Raw genomic sequence first — 20,840 nt, 5'->3', positions numbered from 1 at the left:
TGTCGAATCCTGACATCCATAATACATGTAATTAACTTATTAACATGATTTTAGTTCATTATCGTTATCGAATGCAGTGCCTGTACTCCATAAAAATTTTATTTCTGCATCTGACCAAAAATCACCAAAAACGGATTTCTCGTTGTCCAAAATCTGAACGCTTGCTCGCAGATATAGTCCAATTTTATTGGTGACTATTGCGTCACCAAAAATGGACACGACGATCTCAATTTTCTAACACTACTGGAGAAAACATTTTTGATGGGTTAGCCAAAAACCACATTAGTCTCGGTTTAAATAGAAACCGGGACTAAAGATGGTTTTTTTCCCGGTTTAAAACTCCATCAGCCCTGTATGATTTTTAGTACCGGTAACCAGGACTAAAGATGAGTTTTAGTCCCGGTTCATTCACAGCTAGGGGCTGTCAGGGGGCCAGTGATCGTTAGTCCAATCCATGTGCCGTATATAATCCCTCGCATTTATCCTCACAAACTCCTCATTTTTAACTTCCTTTTCCTCCTCTCTCTCTCTCTCTCTCTTATACTTGCCTTTCCGGCCTCCTCTCTTCTCTCTATCTTATCGTCTCCTTCTTTTTGTGCAGAGTAGCGAGGAGCAGAGGGCGGCGGCGGCCTGGCCTACGTGCCACGGAAGGCCGTGGCGGGCCGCGGCAGGTGGCGGCGGGAAGCAGGGAGGGTAGTAGCGGGCGGATAGGATGGCGGCGGCAGGCAGCAGGCGCGCGGCGACAGGCGGCGGGCGACGGCGTTTGGCGGCGTCCTCCCCTCTGCCGGAGAGGAGGCGGGAGACGGCAGTGGCATCGCCGTTTCTTCTTTCTTTTTTTTCTTAGAATTTGTGATTCATTGCATAGATCTGAGATTTATAATATGTGATGTATTTCTTTTAGAATTTGTGATGAATTAGTTTTTGAGAATTTGTGATGTATTTGATCTGTGTGTGATGTAAATATGTGATGTTTTTGTGTTGTTTTTTTTTTAGAATTTGTGATGTATTTTTTTTTAGAATTTGTGATGTATTTGGAGATGATCAATTTGGGGATTTGGAGATGATCCTTTTGTTTGGGGATGATTTGGGGATGTAGTGAAATCAATATTTAAAGTTAAAAACAATGAAAAAAAAGAAAAAAAAAACTACCAACCGAACCTGGCCGGGCTTCATCTTTAGTCTCGGTTGGTAATCCCGGTTATTTCAACCGGGGGATTCGTAGTCCCGGTTGCATAACCAGGACTACAGGGGCGGTTGCATAACCATGACTACAGGGGTTACAAACCGGGGTTAAAAACCATTTCTCCAGCAGTGTAAGCTGTGATTTCCCATCATCTCGTTATGTTCTCCTCGAAGAATTTCTCGGCCATTATTGCGAAACAAAATCGTCCATTGATCTTCATCTTGATTCTTGGATCGTGTCCATAGTGTTATCATGTAGTCATGTCTGTAGGTAAGGACGAACTGAAAACTCTCTTGTTGGCCTTCAGAGCCTATGGAAAGACACAAGACAATGCAAAACAGGCCACAACATCAAGAACTGTTTACTGACAAAGCTGACAAAAACACAGCACATTGTGTGATCATGCAAGAAGTTCTGCAAGATTTGCTTACTTCTTTCTCCCAGTTGGTGGCCAGAAGCCACAGCATCTGCACGATGAGTGCACACATTATCTCTGGCCACAGTCCCTGCAAGTTTGGAAACATATATATTGTTCACAACTTGACTATTTTTTGTTGAGATCGAGCATCATCAGACCTGACAGAACACACTGCAGTTCATCGAAGAGGAACGAGACAGCAAGAGTGGGCATCATCTTCGCAGCATACTGGACCACTTCCTCCTCGTTGTTGTACGCATAAACCCCGCAAATGGCGCACCAAGATCATGACGAGCCCCGCCGATCGCGATGCCGACGACGAGACGTGGCCAGCACCATCACCATCAGCGAGATTCTTGAGTCGCCAGCAATAGTTCGTCACCGGCATGTAGCCCTGAAGGACGCTACGGAACTCCATTTCATGATAAATGATTCTGGTTTCACGGTTGTCGTGGAAGATGCCCTGTCGTGGGCCAACTACCATGGTCTCCATGATGACATCAAGGACGTCGGTGGCGATGGAGCAGTACATGGCGATGTGGACAGCGGAGTCCTTTTGCGCCCAGATCCCAGCAGTGTCGAGCGGAGGAGGAGGCTCGAACGCGACGAAGATGGTTCTTTACTTGGTGTAGTTCGAACTCTTCATGTCAAGGACGGCAGACACGTGTGCCTTGAAGTTTGGGATGCTGAAAGCTCAGGTGCTGCACCAACGACCACGCGTGTTAGGCGTAGGTGGCGGGAGAGCACCAATTCGATCTTGCACGGACAGCGGGATCGTCAGGGCCGAAGAGACGCCTAGTGCTTGCACCGATGACACCATGATGGCATCTTGGGCCACCTATGCCTTGGTGAGGGTGGCGAGGAGGAGGTCTCCGTTCTTGCCAGTGGACGTCACGGCATGGGCAGCGGCGAGCGCCGTGACGAGATTGGCGACGGTGTCCTAGGTTAGGGAAGGAGGAGGGGGGAACACTGCCTATGGTGGGTTGTGGAGAAGCCATGAATGTAGCGGAGGAGAAAAAAATGGGAAAGGAACATGTGGGATCAATGCCGCTCTGATACCATGCAAACATAAACGAGCAGCAAGAACAAGGCCCCATTGGTTGCCCTAAGAAACCAAAGCCAAAATTTAAATTTTCAAAGTTGATTTTAAGATATTTTTAATGTAGTTCATTTTTCAGCAATGGATTTTAAGTCGCTAAGAACATATATAAAAGTTTTACTTATAAATTATTTTTTATGCTTTAAAATATAAGTTGTTTTATCTTATTAGGAACTATGGGCAACTGATAAGACTAAAAGTAGCTCAACTCACGCACAATTGGTGCAGGCCAATTTCAATTAAATAGATCAGCTACATGATAACCGGAAAGGATGGGAAACGATAACAGGTGATGAGGAGGCCTACTATATATTCCCCACTTTGAGTATAAAAATATAGAAGAGATTAAGCCAACTAACTTCATCCATACTAAGAGCAAGTTTAATGGTATAGCCAACCACTGGTTCCAAATCATCTATAGTCAATCTAATAACTCATTCATACAATAATAGTTGCTTATAAACATATACTACATCATTAATATATGGTCCCACCTCTCATACACACAATGTTTTGAAGTCCGTGCTGCAGCTGGCTACAAATCACTAGCCCGCTTTCCTTCTCTCTCCTATCTTCTCTCTCTTCCACATGTGCTTATACGTGACTTGTAGCATGCTACTGTACTTCTCTAACTAGCTCCTCAACAGTTTGAATTTAATGTGCTTTAATACCCATAAAGCTACCTACTAACTTCATTCATATCTACAAAGCTATGTAAATAAATTATTTATTATGATGTTTGATGAACCTTGATTATGAAGGCTTCGCTAGCAAATTCACATTCTACCGTATAAGCTAATCAGAACATCACATAGTTTGTTTGGTTTTGTCTAATATCTCAAAAAATATGTTCCATATCTACAAAGCTATGTAAAGAAATTAGTTAGATTGATGGTTGATGAACCTTGATCTAGAAGGCTTCACTAGCAAATTCACATTCTAGCGTATACACTAATCAGAACATCACATAGTTTGTTTGGTTTTCTCTAATATATCAATGAATATGTGCGAAGATAGGTGTTACACTACTTCTTTTGGTTAAGCTTTACTAGCAAGTGCTTATGCAAGAAAACATCTAGTTGCACACACATATATATATAGACACACATGCCGGTAAGAGAAGAAGTTGTATAAGTTGTATCACTATATATATACACACACATGCTGGTAAGAGAAGAAGTTGTATCACGTCCATAACCTAGTATCATGCTATTCAACATATGGGAAGATGGGAGGGACATGCTCATTAGATGCATGCTTCTGGTACATGAAACAACATATTGTATGCTTCTGATTGATTACAATTTTAAAATGATAGCACAATTAGATTATTTACTTGCTGAGGTAAAATGGTTTAACCCTCCATTTTAGTCTGAAGTGTGAACAACATGTCTTGCCCAAACAACAGCAGTTTAACTTCAATTCTAGCTCCAAGATATCCAACTTACCAGGCCAGTTCCTTATATATTTATTTTGAAGTAAGAATTTAGTTTTTTTAATTTGTTTTCTTCAATGAACAATCTTGAATTAGCATTACTTGATTGAACAGCTAATATGCATCAATAATATATGTCACACCTTCTCAATTGGAAGCTATAGCACTAGTCATCAACTCATGCATCTCCATGGACAACACATGTTTCAATAAACAGCTTCAACTATTTTTACCCTAGGAATATGGGCATTTTTTTTCACTAATTAAAAACTCCCGTAGGCCAGATTGATAGAAAAATATTTATTTTTAACACTGGAAGTTTAATGTTCAGCCTTGGCATCACCAACTGTCCGTACCTAGTTGCGATGCAAAGCCTAAAAGTTAAACTTTCATTGTTAAGAAAATCATGAAGCATGCTCATAGAAAAAAAAAACTTTATATTTGCATATTTACAAGCAAAAGAAGATGTATTTCGTTTAGGAGAAAAGGTATCATGAATCATGACTCAATGGCGCATGTCACATAATACTTACAATATAATTAATCATCTAATCAATAGTAGAGCCAAAATAGTGTCATTGTCGAAATCCTAACATCCATTACATATAGTTAACTGAACATTTCAATTCATTATTGTATCCAATGCAGCGTCTCTAGTCCATAACATTTTATTTCTTCGTCTGACAAAAAATCCACCAAAAGCAGATTTCTCGCTGTCTGAACTCTTCCTTGCAGATAGTTCCTTGTTTTGGCGACTATTAATTGTGTCATCAAAACATAGAGATGACGGTCTTAATTTCTCAAGCTGTAATTTCCCATTGTCTCGTAGAATTTCTTGGCCACTATTGCCAAACAAAATCGTCCATCGATCTTCATCTTGGTTCTTGGATCGTGTACATTGTATTATCATGTCATGTCTGCGGGCAAGGACGAACTGAAAACTCTCTCCTTGGCCTTCAGAGCCTATGGAAAGACACAAGACAAAAACAGGCCACATCATCAAGAAACCGTAATGACAAGCTGACAGAAAAAATAACAGTATACATGTGACGCATGCAAGAAGTTCTGAATGATTTTGCTTACTTCTTTCTCCCAATTAGTGCACACTGTTATGGCTAGAAGCAACAGCATCTGAACGATGAGTGCACACATTATCCCTAACCACAGTCCCTGCAAGTTTGGAAGCATATATATTGTTCAGAGGTCAATTTCTTCTGCTCAAAACAGAGACCGATTTCTTTTAGATAATGGATAGTAATCAAGCCTCTGTATCCATAAGTGAATATACACGGCCAAAGATTATATGAAAACTTATATTCCAGGTCCCATATCTAAGAAATAGCCAACCAAAATGTTGACAGAATTGAGGTAATGCTTTCTCTTATGTGAGCAGTAGAATTACCATGCCACCAAGATGGTAGACGAAGGCGAAACACAGCGCCGCTGGAATTCCGACGAGGTAGTACGCTCCAAGGTTAACAATGGCACCAATCTTTTGCCACCCACAGCCTCTTGCAACACCTGAAGAATCCCTCACTGTCAGTCATTTTCTTGGGGATAATATGTTTGTTAACAACCATATATACAAATCAATCATAAATAGATGGATATGAAAAGAACCGATTAACGCGTGAAAAAACTCAGACAATAGTCTCTCAATCACATGCATTTTGTTTTCAATTTTTTTGGTTGAGATCGAGCATCGATCATCTGACCTGACAGAACACACTGCAGGTCATCGAAGAGGAACGAGACGGCAAGAATGGGCATCATCTTCGCGACGTACTGGACCACCTCCTCCTCGTTGCTGTACGCGTAACCCCATAGATGGCGCACCAGGATCATGGCGAGCCCGATCGCGACGCCGACGACGAGACCCAGCGCCATCACCACACGGCTGGCCAGACGGGCCGCCTCGGGTCGACCGGCGCCGAGCTCATTCGAGACCCGGGTGCTGAGAGAGATCACGAAGAACAGGGCATTGTGATGTCGTTAATTTGTCATTGTAAAAGTTCATGAACAGTTGTTTTGATGAAAAGAAAAACAATAAATTGAAAGCAATGTTTATGATAAGGTGTTTGATTTGATCAATATATCTGACCTTATGGCTGAACCAAGGCCGAAAGGGATCATGAATGCCAAGGAACCCGAGTTCAGGCTGCAGGAAATTCAGTGGTACACGATCAGAGGAGGCAAACTGGATGCAGAATGTGTGACCAAATCATGAAAACATCACTCACCAAATGGACAATACTGATGCTTCCAGCTTCGGATTTGGGAGTAGTCCGGAGAGCAGCACAAGGAGCTCAAACGACCACCACTCCAAGCTACAAAACATGCAAATTTCAGCTAAATTCGACATGAGACAACGAAATTTACCTGAACTCAGAGTGACTAGCACAATAGTTTTCTTAGAGTAATTTTACCGTTCTTAACAAGGTACCAAAATGTATCATATTTTCTAATACTCCTATAAAACCTGATATCTCCTGTTACTAAATTTTTCAGTCCAAAATTTTGATATCCATAGGTATTTTCTCAAGTACTATAAAATTTCGTGAGTATGGTGTTATGTGCTTAGAGATGCACTTGATAATACAGTGGTAATTGGTAAGGGATGTGTGGTTTCAATTCTGAGGTCCCATGTTTAGCCCCCAACCTGCTTACAATTCCTTCTTAAAAATAGTTTGAAGAACATCTCTACCTCCGAATCTCTCCTTTTGTGTGTGTGTGTTGCGTGTTGAGTGTTGTGTGCGCGTGTACATCTATCGTGTAATAAAAAAAAAGTACTATAAAATTTATTTTTTTAAGTAAAAGAAACTTACCAGACCATGAGAGCAGAAGGAACAGCGAGCCTCATGAAGCCGACCAAGTCGTGGAACGCCTCCGACGAGAACCCCGTCCACGTGCTCCGGCACGCTGGCGACAGCCTGACGTAGGCGGCCAGGGCGGCGGCGTTGGCGAGGTAGGCGACGGCGTTGGCGAGCGCGGCGCCCTTGCTGCCGAGCCCGGCGCCGTACACCAGCAGCCAGCACACCGGCAGGTGGCACGCCGCGGCGGCGCCGGAGCTGAGCATCACCGGCATCACGGCGTTCTGCGTCTGCAGGAACCGGACGTGGCACTGCAGGGGCCCGTACGCCAGCAGCGCCGGGATCATCCACCGGATGTAGCTCCCCGCCGCCGCCGCGATCTCCGGGTCCTGCCCGAACAGCAGGAGGAGCTCGCCGGTGTAGGCCCAGACCGCGGCGACGCACACGCTGGCGAGGCCGAGCACCACCATGGCGCGCTGCTTGTACACGCCCACGAGCCGGTGCTGCTTCGCCCCGAACGCCTGCCCGCACAGCGTGTCCAGGCTGCTCGCCATGCCAGCCTATACCAATTGACGATGAACCGGATCGAACACGTACCAAGATGTCAACGAAATTCAATATTATGTTGTTGGGAATGAAGATGAGGTTTTGGGGATGGGTAATTTTATCATCTTTGAGCTCAAGGTATCGAGAAGATTTCGAATATAAAATTTGATAACTCCATGTATTAAGTATATTGAGGAAATAAAAATTTTAGTGTAAAATTTAAGTGCTTCAAGGTACTTTCTCAAGATATCATGCCATCATACCATGGATGATGAACAGATCGAACACGTACCAAGATGGGGAGCGAATTCAATATCATGTCAGGAATGAATATTAGGTTTCGATGTTAGGTAATTTTATAGAAGGTATTAAGAAGTACCAAATTTTGAAATATAAAATTTGATATCTTCAGATACTCCAAAAAACTTAGTGTAAAGTTTAGATATCTCGAGTTACTTTCTGAAGAACCGTATATTTGAGGAAGGGCTGGTGTGTGTACCAGGAGGCTGAAGCCGGTGACGCCGGCGAAGGAGGTGGCGATGGAGGCGCTGGAGAGCTCGAGCTCGCCGAGGTGGCCGACGAACATGACGGAGATCATCTGCACCACGTTCTGCAGCAGCCACCCGGCGATGAGCGGCCCGGCGAGGTACAGCTGCTTCCTCACCTCGGCCACCACCGCTAGCCTCGAGCTCCCTCCTTTCTTCTCCTCGCCATTGCCGCCTCCAAGAAGAGGCTCCTCCATGCTTGGTGGCGCCGCCATGGCCACGCCCCCCCAAGCTTAGCTTCTTGCTCTGCTTCTCAACTTCAAACAGAAAGATGAGTGTGTTTACAATTACAGATGAGGTGAACTACTTACTGAAGGTTGTGAGCAACAGCAAATCAGTCAATAATCTGACAAGTCCTTATAAGGGCTTTGCGATTAATTGGAGGAAACTGCGAGGAAACGATGCACACTAACTTGACAGCCAAGTTCAACGTGACTAAAAGGCGAAACAAGCTGAGGAAAGAACACGATACGTTGTCTTATCTGGCAAAGTTATTATGACAGTAGTATATACTACCTCCACCCCCAAAGAAAAAAAAATGTAACGATCTGGATAGCAAAATTGTCACCACAGCGCTAGTTTGTGCAAAAGTTATTATATTTTAGGTCGAAAATAGTAGTATTGTAAAATAAAAAAAAGTACGGAAAAGTTACAATATGGTCAAACTATTTTTGAAAACAAATAAAGTATGTTTTCAAAAGTTGAACCAAAATATTCAAAGGGATATTGATGGTTAAAGTTTAAATGTATTGCCAACGCGCATTCCAAAATATCACATATTTATAACTGGTAAGAATATTTAAGAAAGGCTAACGAATAGTAAAGAACTGGATTCTAAGACTGTTATCACCACTTCAACAGCCAAACAGATCCTGCTTCGATATGGCTGAAATAACTTGCAGCCAAAGTGGTGAAGTGCAGTAGTGAAGAAAAACCAAAGGAAACAACAGTCAAGCTTGGCAGCCAAGTTCAGCATGCCTGACATAATACTATTATACTCGATTAGGACAAGAATGTGTGTTGCTAGATTCTTTGCACCACGAGTCAAAGGATGAAACAAATTATATATACTTTTAGGTGCCGAAATCAACCAGACTTCCTCCTCTTCCCTCTAGTACTTGTTAACAGAGTCAAACAGGTCATCTTCAGACTGTTTAAATTTGTGTACACTAATCCACGATTTTAGTTCCAGTTAGTGGTATATATTGGATGACTTGATCAAATCATTTTGAAACAGCACATGTCCAAATTTCCAGCTCTTTTAAGCTTATTTTTTCATGCCTGACGCTCACGTGCCAAAGAGACCCATTCTCGACGACATGCAAAGACCCACCGTTGCAACAAATTATGAGGAAAAATATGCATTTGGTTCAGAAGTTCAGAACCGCAAAACTGAACCAAAGAACGGGAATTTCTAAAATTCAAATCAAGTCAAGCGGAGAAATTTTGTAATTCTTTCGCAACGAAGAGGCAAATCCGAGCGTAACAGATTTCGCTGTTCCGAATTATTAGCGACGGAGCAAATTCAAATTCATCGAGATAAAAGAAAAGAAATTCCAAGGCGTACGTCAAAAACAGCAAACTCCTCCCGCAGAAGCCGATCTCTCCGGCGCCACAAAAATTTGACTAATTGAGGAAAGAAACACGTGACGGGGAGCGACATGTGGAGCCGTACGTACCGCAGGTCGTCAGCGTCGCCGGCGGCGAGGCGCCGGAGTGGAAGGAGAAGGCGCCGCCGCCGTCCGTACGTCCTCTCTCTCCTCCTCCTCCACCTCGGCTAGACGAATGAAGGGCGCGGCGGCGGACCAGGAGGCTGGATTTTTCACATTTTAGTCCTTTTGAAAAACTTATTTCGCAAGTAGATCCCTAGAAAAACTTATCCCAAAAATGGTCCTTTTTGGGGCGCCAGAGTGGCTGGCGCCGTTGTTAAACAGGACGGCGCCAGCCTCTTTGGCGCCGTCCCACCGCCGACGTGGCGGGGCTATGCTGAGGTGGCTAGGGGGAGTACGCCAGAGTGGCTGGCGCCCCCCCCCCCCCCGAAATTTTTTATTTTTGTTTTATTTGTTTGATATTTTTTTCACGCTTAGGGACACACAAGAACCAACCACAGAAAAAATGAACTCAAATGGACGTAATATGTGACATGTAGAATTTTTTCTCTCCTCTCCTCTCTCCGAACTAGTGCAGAGGAGAGAGATGTGCAACTTTTTTTATTTTTATTTTATTTTTTTGATATTTTTTTCACACTTAGGAACTCACAGGAACCAACCACGTAAAAAATAAACTCAAACGGACGAAATATGTGGCATGTGGAATTTTCCAAAGCTCCACCGAAAAACTTCCCTCCTCGAAAACACAATCTTGCAAGCGGAATTTGGAGGTTTTAATATCACCGAACCCGGCAAAGCGGGGAGAATCGGATGTAACTTTTTCTGTAGATGTCCGTTCATATATTATTTGCCTGATTCCGAGTCCGTATGAGAAAGTTACGCCTATTTTAATAGATGGCATATTTTTTCCGTTTCGGTAGAGTTTTGGAAAATTCTACATGTCACATATTTTGTCCGTTTGAGTTTATTTTTTATACGGTTGGTTCCTATGTTCTCCTAAGTGTGAAAAAAATATCAAAAAAATGAAATAAAAATAAAAAAATTGCATCTCTATGTACTGTTTAACTTATATATGTCATTTCATGTGGTTATATTTTGAATTAGATTAAGTAATTTATATAGTGGTAGAGTGCATTATGTTTAACATGCTGATCAAAGGGTTTTACTAAAGGAGTTATGGTCTAATTTTAGTGAATGTGCAAAGTAGACTAAGTGGTATGCTAGATATTTTCAGACTTAGCTAAGTGGTAGTTCGAGTTTAAATTTTTTTTGTGGTTGGTTGTATCGTGATCCTGAGTGTGAAAAAACATCCGAAAAAATAAAATAAAAATGACACCGTTGCAACTCCATACAGAGAAACAGGAATGGAGGCGGCGGCGCCAGCCATGCTGGCGCCCTCCTCCCTGGGGCGGCGCCAGCCATGCTGGCGCCCTCCTCCTGCCACGTCGGTTCACGTACGCCACGGTGGCAGGAGGACGGCGCCAGAGAGGCTGGCGCCGTCCCGTTGGATGACGGCGCCAGCCACTCTGGCGCCCCAAAAAGGACCATTTCTGGGATAAGTTTTTTTAGGGGTCTATTTGCGAAATAAGTTTTCTAAAAGGATCAAAATGTGAAAAATCCAGACCAGGAGGCGAGGCAAGCGGCTAAATGGCGAAAACGAGTGATCGGCTGGATTTCATATTCATTTCCTGATTTTATCAATAGACCAACCGAGAAAGCTTATTCTGAAACTATAAGCCTAGGTGAAAAAGGGTCGAAAATGGCATCATTTTATTACTCTCTTCGTTTCATATTATAACTCATTTGACTTTTTTAATCAAACTTTTTTAAGTTTAACTTAATTTACAAGAAAATATAGTAGAAAATAAATATATTATCAAAATATATTCAATATTAGATATAACGAAACTAATTTCATATTTCAGATGATGCTAAATTTTTCTGTAAGTTTGATCAAACTTAATAAAGTTTGACTAGAAAAAAGTCAATGAGTTATAATAATATGAAACGGAGGAAATATATTTTTTATGAAAGCAATATCGATTGGATAAAGAATTTTTATATTTATGAATTTAACTATTTAGTGGCAGCTTCAATAAAACACACAAAATTTAGAAAAACTAAATTTACATTCAGAAACAATCAGTATTGATATCATTTATTATTACTTTTACGAAATTAGTATCGGTAAAGTCCAAAAATTTCTATGCTAGGTCGTTCTCTCTCATGCGACCCTCCGTTGGACGCCACCAGCAGTCATTCCCTCTCATCTATATTAGATCATCATACGATTATAACATGTGTGTCTCTCTATTTAAGAGGAAGCCTAAAATATAGTCCAACTCTATCCCTATCCTACACATGTTTCAACTTCCAATTCTAAACTGTAACATCTTATATATAATGAACACAAATTCTAACATTAACATTGACCGTCACACGAGCAAGGGCTTGGATAGTAGCTCCATGCCTCGAGACCTTGACGCCGATCCAACGGTTTACTTTGTATAGATATATTCACAAAATAATTTTAAGAAGGGCTAAAATGTTCAAAAAATAACAAAAGGTGCTTAATTTGGTGCACCGATCCATTGAGCGGCGACTTCCTGCGGTGGTGGCCTGGTGGGGCCATGGCTACCGCGATGAACAGCGAAAAGTAAAGATCTATCGGATCAGTGAAAGGGACTCTCTCTCCTCTGCTCCTGGAAAGATTCAGTCGCCTTCAACCTCCAGCAAATATTTTCGATTTCCTCTGTCTGATGATCGATCGATCGATCGATCCGGTGGTGATCGACAGACACTGTTCTTGGCACGGCACGAGCGATGGTGATGACACTGACCGTGATCTCTCGTGTTCACCGAAATTCCAGCCAATTATAGCCTTATTTTGTTCCTCCCCCCATGCATCTTCGGTGTCGCATAATGAATGGTTCGATCGATCTCTAGTACTTGGCGTCCATGGGAAGAGACAAAAGCAGCTAGCGGCCGTTGTTCAAAAGATTTTTTTTTAAAAAAAAGAAACTAATGTTCAATGCATCGCTGTCGATCTCTGGAGCACTCCACAACACCAGCAGCTGTGTGAAAAAAGATGTTCCAAAACAGTAAATTAAAAGAAAAAAAATGTTCTAAGGCATTTGTAATTAATACACACAATATCGTTTATTGCAAAAAAAAAATCAAAGTTTTGTGATTTGTTTTAAAGAACTCAAATATATTTTAAGCCAAGATGCTTCGTGGAATCTCATACATTCATGTAGAACACTTTGAACAACACTATATTATAAACAATATTTTCGAATATATATATATATACTCATATTAATATGCGTAAAATACACAGACATATGTGCACTTTCAATGAGTAATGATATTTAAGAAATTTGTCGTTAACTTTCATCTCTTACTCTCCTTGAACATGGGTTAAGAGTGACACTCGCTAGTGTGTGTATGGAGTGCGCATCTATAGCTTGGACTTAAACCCTCAGGATTACATCGATAATCATGTTTATATATTGTAAAAAGAACTTGTTTCTACCATTTGATACATTTCCTTCCTTACTCTACCACTACCAGATATTTCTAGAAGAACAAGGATAAATAACTGAAAGATAATTATTGTTTATTGTCTTTACAAATATATACTTAAATTTGCTTTAAAACTTAAATTATAAACACACTAAATTTACATATGTAATTTAGAGACTTACAATGTAAATACATGCTGACTATTTTTTAGTGAAAAATATAGTGCCATAAATATAGCTACTCCCAATATTTAAGTATATATTTATTCTATTGATAGGCTATGTCTAAATGCCTGCTAGCTTTATTCTAGTGGCATATATTTATTCTATTAGCTTTGGTATCCCTAAAATTTTAATCCCATGTTCACCACTTTGCAGCAAAACATGCATGTTAATCGGCTACATGAATGCACAAACAGCCATCAGCAACCACGCTTTATGGAGAAGACGGCTAGGAACCCACTTTGAAATCATTAGTTCCTAAAGCTCAATATTAAAGATAAAAATCACATCATCACACCCACTAACAAGTATTAATTCAATCACTATCTACATTTTTATCATATTTTAAAGTTCCACATACAAACATGTCAAATCATGATAAATCATGATGGGGGGTGTTACGAAATTTGTGCCTAATTGACACTCACGATTCGTTGCAAACAAATTGTAATTAACACCAGGATTCCGAGTTATACTACCACCCCTTTTGTGTTCAAATTGACAGAATGCGCAGAACGTACAGAGAGAAGAAGTAGAAGAAGAAGCAAGAACAGAGTGCGATGCGAGAACGCGTACCGCGGAACAGAGAAAGGAGACGAGGAGATCGAAGGAAGCCGTCGTCGTCTCCTCGTCCTCCTCCTTCTCCGGCGAGCGGCCGGAGGAGGCTGGGGACGGATGGACGGGCAGGCGGGGAAGGGAGCGTGTGTGGAGGCTGTAGTTAAGGGCCTGTTCACTTTAATACCAAAAAAAACCTTACTAAATTTTAGCATTGTCAAAATTTTGGTATAGTTGCTAAAATTTTGGCAGGATTTTTTATATAGTTACCAAAATTTGGCAGCAAACTAAATGTATCTACTTTTTTTTGACAACTTTACCGAAATTTGGTAAGGTTGAAAATGATATCAAATTGAACTGGCCCTAAGCTAAGGCTGCGTCGAGAGAAACGAGTGGCGCCAGCACGCGATGCGCGTCTGCACTGCATGTCTGCATGGTTTGGTTGAGGGGGGGATCCAAGCCGAGGCGGCTACGTGCACGCGATGCGGCGGCAGCGTGACGACGAGCGTTTTCATTTGCCCTTTTTTTTTCTTTCTTTCTTTTTTTCCTTTTTCTCTCCTCCTTTTTCTGACTCGATCTCGATCGGAGCTGACGCTACTGGGTCTCTGTAGGTTGTCTCGTCCATTGGAAGGGACGAAATAAAGCAAACAAGGTGATGGTTTGATCTGCTGTTGGATACCTTGAAGATAGGCAATGAACTGTAGTTTCTACGGTCGTAGCACGTGGCACCTTACTCCCTCCGTCCAAAAAAAAATAAACTCTGGGTTCACCGTCCGTCTTATTTAAAAAAATTATGAAAAAAATTAAAAAGACAAATCACGCATAAAGTATTAATCATGTTTTATCATCTAACAACAATGAAAATATTAATTATAAAAATAAAATTTATATAAGACGGGCTATCAAACGTTCGACACGGAAACCTAGGGTTTATCTTTTTTTGGGACGGAGGAAGTAAGTTTTATTGACTCATAAGCAACCAATGCTCTGGTACGGAGTGTGAGCGTGTGCACTGTGCATAGGATACACTGCCCGGTTTGCACTGGCCTCTACTTGCGCTTACTCCATACTTGCAAACAGAAAAATCGAACTAAAAATTACAAAACAAAAAAATACTACAGAACAATATACAATTCCAACGGAATAGCTGACGTCACGATGATGTCGTCATGTTATTTATATACCAAATCTAATTCCTACGGGATATCATATCTGATACTTACGATACCATGCTGACATCATGTTGGCGTCAGCTATTCCATTACAACAGTATACCGTTCTTTAGTCTCCCAAAAAAAATATTATTGAAAAGGTATATATGAGGTCCCTTATCTTGTCACCAAATTACAAAATCCTCCATCAACCGGAAAACCTGATATATAATATCCCTTAGCTTACAAAACCGGGTCACTCTAGATCCTTAAGAAGTATTGACCCCAATTTTATCTGACGTGGCAACTGAGTCAGCGTGGCACCCACTCGGTCCCACATGTTAGGGAACCTTAACCAACCAAAGTTGGCCTCGGTCATTATGTATTGAACCGAGGAAAAAGCCTTTGTAATGGTTGGGCGATAGTAAAAAGTCATAGCAAAACCTGTAGCAACTTGTACTAGAAAACAAGTAAGTGTAATTCCCCCTAAACATTAAAATATGTTGACATGAGGAGGAACATATTTACTAGTTATATTGTCTGCAATTGCCTAAATCTCAAGACGTTCCTCAAACCAATCATATACTTTATTGAGATAGGTAACTAACCCAAACCCCCCTCCGAGAACTGTATATGAGAATTTCATCTCGTACGGCTCAAGCAGAAACAAGCTTCTCCATCCCTTCTCCTCTCTCTTCTCTTGTCTCTTTACAGTGCACGAGCGGGCGTGGGCGGTGGCTGGCGGCGGGCAAGGAGAAGAGCGGCGGAGAGGAGATAGGCGGTAGCGGTGCTGGCTGGCCAGCGAGTTCAAGATCACCCGCTCGTCGATGAAAGTCTACAACGGCTGGTGGGCAGTGGAAAAGCGGCAGTCGGGCAGCATCTACAGCGGCACTTATCTCGGCGGGAAGGTGGCAGCGGCAAGCTCGAGGGTGAAGCCGGTCTCCGTCAAGGACCTCGCCCTGCCAAGCAGGACGCACCGGCTGCTCTTGGTGCGATCCATGGCGGACCTCGCCGGCTGCCTCCACACATCCCCATACCCCGCCTTGATCTCCCCACGCCCCACCTCGACCTCGTCGCGCCTCGGCTCGACCTCACCGGTCGCGTCGTCCTCCCACCTCCTCGCGCGCCGCCTCGACCTCATTGGCCACGTCGTCCTCCAGCGCCCTCGTGCCCCGCTTCGACCTCACCGAGCATGCCGTCCTCCCACCTCTTTTGCCTCCCACCTCCCATGTGCAGGGGAGGTCGGGCTGGGCAAGGCGGGAGAGGAGGAGGCCCGCGACGGCCCGGTCGGATCCCTTCACGAATGCGACAAGGAGAGGCGGAGTTCACTGGTGAGTCCCTCCCCCATGCTCCCCCATTGCTCTCCACCCGTGCTCCCCTGTCTCAGCTCTCCCGCAGCGCCACCATCCCCGTTCATCTTCCCCCTACCCGTCTTCACCAACAAGCGTCGCCACCGCCAGCGAAGGCCACTGTTAGCCGTCGAGCGCCTCTTCCGTCGGCCACCACCCTTCTCCAGTTCTCCCAGCCTGACACTGGCCACCCTAGATGCTTTGATTGAGATGGGAAGAGAGAGAGGATAGAGGTGGAAGAGGATTGATGTGCTGACATATGGGCCCCACGTGGGTTCTACGCTGACTCGGCTGCCACGTTAGACAAAAACCAGGGTAAATACCGCCTAATGACCCAGAATGACCCGGTTTTATAAGTCGAGAGATATCATATATCTGATTTATCTGTTGCGGGATGATTTTGTAATTCGGTGACAAAATGAGAGACCTCAGATGTACTTTTTCCTACACATAAATGAACCAAGATTTCGGCCCATCAATCTGGGCCTCAACTGGCTAATATGTTTAGGCACAATTCTAAATAGATCTCAATCTCCGCCCATCCAAATTAGGCCCAAAATTATCCCATCGCAACACCCTTCTTTAGTCTATATTACCTCCCCTCACCGCGCTTCACCCAAATCGCCTCCTCCTTCCCCGCCAAAACACTCAACCAACCCCAAATCCCCCCATCTCTCTCTCCTCTCTCCTCTCTCGCCAAGAACGCAAGAACGCCAAGAAGAGGCCAAGATCGCAAGAACGCCCATGGATCGGCAGCGGCGGCCGAGCTCACCCTCCTCCCCCTCGTCGGTGCGGACGCGCGGGAGGAGCCCGATGTCGCCGTCAATGCCGCAGCCGCTGCCGCTGCCGTCGCCGCCGTCGAGCCCCCGTTCTGGCGCCACCACCACCACCACCACCTCGGTGCGGGCGCGTCCGAGACCACCGACGGCGCCGCCCGACGCCCCCTGGCTCGCCCTCTCCGGCGGTGGCGCCGGGTCATCAGACGTCGCCGGGAGCAGCAGCGGCAGCGGCAGCAACGTCGACGAGACCCTCGCCGCGATGAGGGACGCCGCCTGGGCAAGATTCTACGCGGTCATGGGGAAGGGGAAGGGGAAGGCCGGGGAGCGCGGGAGCTTCTCGTTCCCCGACCTCGGGGCGCCGCACGACGTCGTCGACGCGGCGGCGGTGGTCGACCACTTCGCCACCGTGGAGGCGGAGAGGAGGGCGGGGGCGAGGGCCCAGTTCCTGGACGCGACGATGGAGGCGACGGCGAGCGCGCGGCTGGGGAGGGTCAAGAGGGAGCTCCTCGTCGACCGGAGGGTGCTCGACCTCGCCGGGCTGGAGCGGTGGCTGCGGCGAGGCGAGGCCGTCGCGGAGCTCGCGTGGTTCGCGGAGCTCTGCGCCGGCGAGGGCGGCGAGCCGGTGCCCCCGCTCGAGCTCTTCGAGTCCGCGTTCCGGGCGCTGCAGGCGGCGCGCTCCGACGAGCTCCACCGCGGCGCCGGTTTCAGGAAGCGCTGGGTTGGCCCGGCCGCCGTGCCGGAGTTCTTCCTCTGCCCTATCTCCAACAAGGTCATGGTGAATCCAGTCGTCATCTCCTCTGGAAAGGTGTGCCGAATCTTTCGCTGCTTCCTCAATTTCTTCAGTTCTTGTGGCTTGTTCTTGTGCTGTTCTTGGTATTCAATTCATTTGCATACCCTGCTTGGACATTGTAATTGATGTTCTCTGATAGTTTCTACTACTAGTTTCTTAGTGCTGGATTGGTACAAATGTTGCAAGATCGCTTCGGATTGGTGACAATGTAGAAATATTTTCTTAGTGCGATCTCTTAGCTTTGTTCAATTTCTGTCTGTGAGGAACTGAGTTTTTATCTAGAATTACAGTCCAAGGAAAATCCGTAATGGTATTATTGCTTTCGATTCAAGAAGTGCCATTTTTTGTTCTTTCCATAACAGAAATCCTCTTGGATTGCTTGAACCTTGTTATGCTGTTTCTGTCCTGCCAGGGTGTGAATTCGGATGTCCTATTACTTGTTCTGAATAATTTGTTTCCACCTAGAGATTGTTTCAGAAAACTTTATCTAGAATTACAGTCCAAGAAAAATCCGTAATGGTATTGTTCATTTGGATTCAAGAAGTGTTTTTGTTAATCATAACAGATTTCCTCTTAGACTGTTTCATTCAAGTTCCTGTTGGAATCTTGTTAGGTTGTTTCTGCCAGGGTGAATTCAGATCCCCTAGTTGTTATGCTTACATGTTCTGAAGTACTTGATTCCACCTAAAGTTTGTTTTAGAAGACATTATGCTTGCTTCTTTGGGCCATAGGATATGATATCACCAAGGAGAATAAAAATTATAGCAATTTGTAAGAGTTGTTTTTCTTTGGGAGTTATGTTTGCTTCAAACAAGGAAAGAAACATTATCCTGATGTGAAGAATACCCTGAAGGGCTGATTTTCAGCATGTTGTCAAGTTGTTCTCTTTCATCATGTAGGTTTGAGCAATGGCCTTTTACGAAAGCCGATTCAGGGACTGAGCTGTCATTATAAGTTAACCCCTTTCTCAAAATGGAGCTTTTGTCTGAATGATTCAGCAATATGCCTGGAGTGAAGCTAGTTGCAGTAGAAAATTACATATGTTAAAATTTGTTTATCTTTAAACTTTTGATCGTCTAGTACAAGGCATTTTTGTTTATCTTTATGTATCTTCATTTGTCTTGTTAAATCTCCCCTTATATAGTTTTCTAATTACTGTACTTCTTATTCTTATTCTGTTCCGAGGATTTATCCCTTTTGTCAAGAATAAAAGAGAGCTTCCATAGTGAATATTAACTCCCTGATTCTAATTCTTGTTTTTTCATCTCACTGATTGCATCTGTTGTGTCTACAGACTGTTGAGGTTTTAGCATTGGAGAAATGGTGGAGTGAAAATAGACGCCTCTGTCCAGTAACTGATGAGATTCTCGACAACAGCATATTCATCCCCAATATCCTCATTATGCTGTGCACAGCACTATGGCGTACAAGAAACGGCATTACAGATGTGACAACAATTGCAGAACCACCAAAGATTTCTTCTGAGGAGGAAGCCCTGTTCAGGGAAATCAACCTCTTGGCACTCTCCCCTAGCTTGTCTGACAAAACATTTGATGCCATATTACGCCTACATGAACTCATCAGCAATGCGCAGTCCTCGCTCCTGCATCTGCTTGGCCAAAGCCCAGGGATGATTGCAAAACTTGCATGCCTCTTGCCAGAGACATGCCTGGACCCTGATCCCGGATTGGACGACATTATCCTCAAGATCATCGCGAAGACAGCTTCCTACAACCCCAATAAGGTGATATTAGGAGATGATCAATATGCCATACCTGTGCTGATTGCAAGGGCATTGCTAGGGCCTGTGGACACAAGAGTCAAGAGTGCTCAAATCCTTGGGTTACTGGCTGACAACTACTACAACAAGATCAAGATCGGTGAACTTGGAGGCTTCGCTGCGCTGATGGAGCTGCTGCTCTTGGTAGGAGACAGAGAAGTCAAGAGGACGGTGGCGATGGCGATCGCCAGTCTCTGCGAGGCCCAGGAGAACTGGAGCAGATTTGTCAGAGAGGGAGTAGCAGATGCTGCTATATCCTTGTTGCGCGACGACAACCTAGTGGATGAAGCCCGCAGCATCTTCTTGAAGGCTACTGGTTTTGAGCTGGCCATGACACAGGTTCTGGATAAGCTGATGTCATTTGGCGATGATGCCAACTGCTTAAAGATGGTTGAGAGCATCTGGAATACCTTCATCCGGACGAAATTAAGACGAAGGCGCCCCAACGTTACTCATGCATCTTCCTCAACAAGGGCCAGTGACGTATTTTCTGATACATCTTCTGACGGGAGTGTAGAACTGCCTATGCACGTTGAATTGACAGACAAGGCCGAGGACGATGTTAGGACCATTGTTTCATGGCTGCAGAAGAGGACGTGCTACCCGCGGACGTACAAATACGAAGATTGATCATTGGCAGGCCAACATGTGTAAAGAACAGAGAGGAGTGTAACTGTGGCTGGAAATCATACCTGATTCTTGACAGAGCACATTTTCTGTTAATCTGTACGTGACGGTAGCTCAAGTGCTCAACTCAAGCTAAAGAGTTGTTCTGATCTTTTTCTGAATGTCAAACTGATAAAAGATAGTATCTGAAAATAGCATTTGTTATATTGTTTCAGTTGTACAGCTGAGATACTGTATTGATCAATTCTGTCATTACACATTCCTGAGAATTAATATAGCTTAAATGGATGTTGCATGAAGTTGAGCTTCATACTTGGGAGATATTGTGAGTGAAGCCGTCTGGCTAAATATGAGCATTGGAGACCAACATTTTGAACCCTTTTTCTATGATAATTAGTTATCTTTTTCGCAGTATGA

At 43.9% G+C, this 20,840-nt stretch overlaps 2 protein-coding genes and 1 long non-coding RNA gene across 4 annotated transcripts; 1 reads left to right on the top strand and 2 right to left on the bottom strand.

Annotated features, from left to right (window-relative positions):
• Nucleotides 1-4,583: 4,583 nt before the first annotated feature.
• LOC4335602 (protein DETOXIFICATION 16) lies at nt 4,584-9,732 on the bottom strand. Of its 2 annotated transcripts, XM_066310017.1 has the most exons (9): nt 9,716-9,732; nt 7,991-8,282; nt 6,961-7,505; nt 6,376-6,462; nt 6,237-6,293; nt 5,851-6,089; nt 5,538-5,656; nt 5,219-5,305; nt 4,584-5,098 (listed from the first exon to the last, which is right to left on the bottom strand). In XM_066310017.1, exons 2-9 carry the CDS (start codon nt 8,249-8,251, stop codon nt 5,042-5,044), a joined length of 1,452 nt encoding a protein of 483 aa, XP_066166114.1. In that variant the 5' UTR covers nt 8,252-8,282; nt 9,716-9,732; the 3' UTR covers nt 4,584-5,041. The 2 variants fall into 2 exon arrangements, with proteins under 2 accessions (XP_066166114.1, XP_015633541.1); XM_015778055.3 differs by lacking the exon at nt 9,716-9,732 and having other exon boundaries at nt 7,991-8,367.
• Nucleotides 9,733-12,198: 2,466 nt separating this feature from the next.
• LOC136356403 (uncharacterized) lies at nt 12,199-14,110 on the bottom strand. The gene is made up of 2 exons (XR_010741188.1): nt 13,969-14,110; nt 12,199-12,720 (listed from the first exon to the last, which is right to left on the bottom strand). It is a non-coding gene; the product is annotated as an uncharacterized lncRNA (long non-coding RNA).
• A 3,150-nt stretch (nt 14,111-17,260) lies between these two features.
• Nucleotides 17,261-20,555, top strand: LOC107275875 (U-box domain-containing protein 9). The gene is made up of 2 exons (XM_015779497.3): nt 17,261-18,031; nt 19,311-20,555. The coding sequence occupies exons 1-2, from the start codon at nt 17,261-17,263 to the stop codon at nt 20,424-20,426; spliced, it is 1,887 nt and encodes a 628-aa protein (XP_015634983.2). The 3' UTR covers nt 20,427-20,555.
• Nucleotides 20,556-20,840: the final 285 nt, after the last annotated feature.

The sequence above is a fragment of the Oryza sativa genome, chromosome 4, assembly GCF_034140825.1.
Source record: "Oryza sativa Japonica Group chromosome 4, ASM3414082v1".
Taxonomy (NCBI): Eukaryota; Viridiplantae; Streptophyta; class Magnoliopsida; order Poales; family Poaceae; genus Oryza; species Oryza sativa.
This window is presented reverse-complemented; position numbering and strand designations above follow the sequence as displayed.

Coding starts and splice junctions, on each gene's coding strand:
- LOC107275875 (XM_015779497.3), top strand. CDS start 17,261: ATGTCGCCGTCAATGCCGCAGCCGCTGCCGCTGCCGTCGCCGCCGTCG. Junction 18,032..19,310: donor TCGTCATCTCCTCTGGAAAG/GTGTGCCGAATC, acceptor TTGTGTCTACAG/ACTGTTGAGGTTTTAGCATT.
- LOC4335602 (XM_066310017.1), bottom strand. CDS start 8,251: ATGGCGGCGCCACCAAGCATGGAGGAGCCTCTTCTTGGAGGCGGCAAT. Junction 5,657..5,850: donor CCTGCAGTGTGTTCTGTCAG/GTCAGATGATCG, acceptor GGGATTCTTCAG/GTGTTGCAAGAGGCTGTGGG. Junction 5,099..5,218: donor GCACTAATTGGGAGAAAGAA/GTAAGCAAAATC, acceptor GTCTTTCCATAG/GCTCTGAAGGCCAAGGAGAG.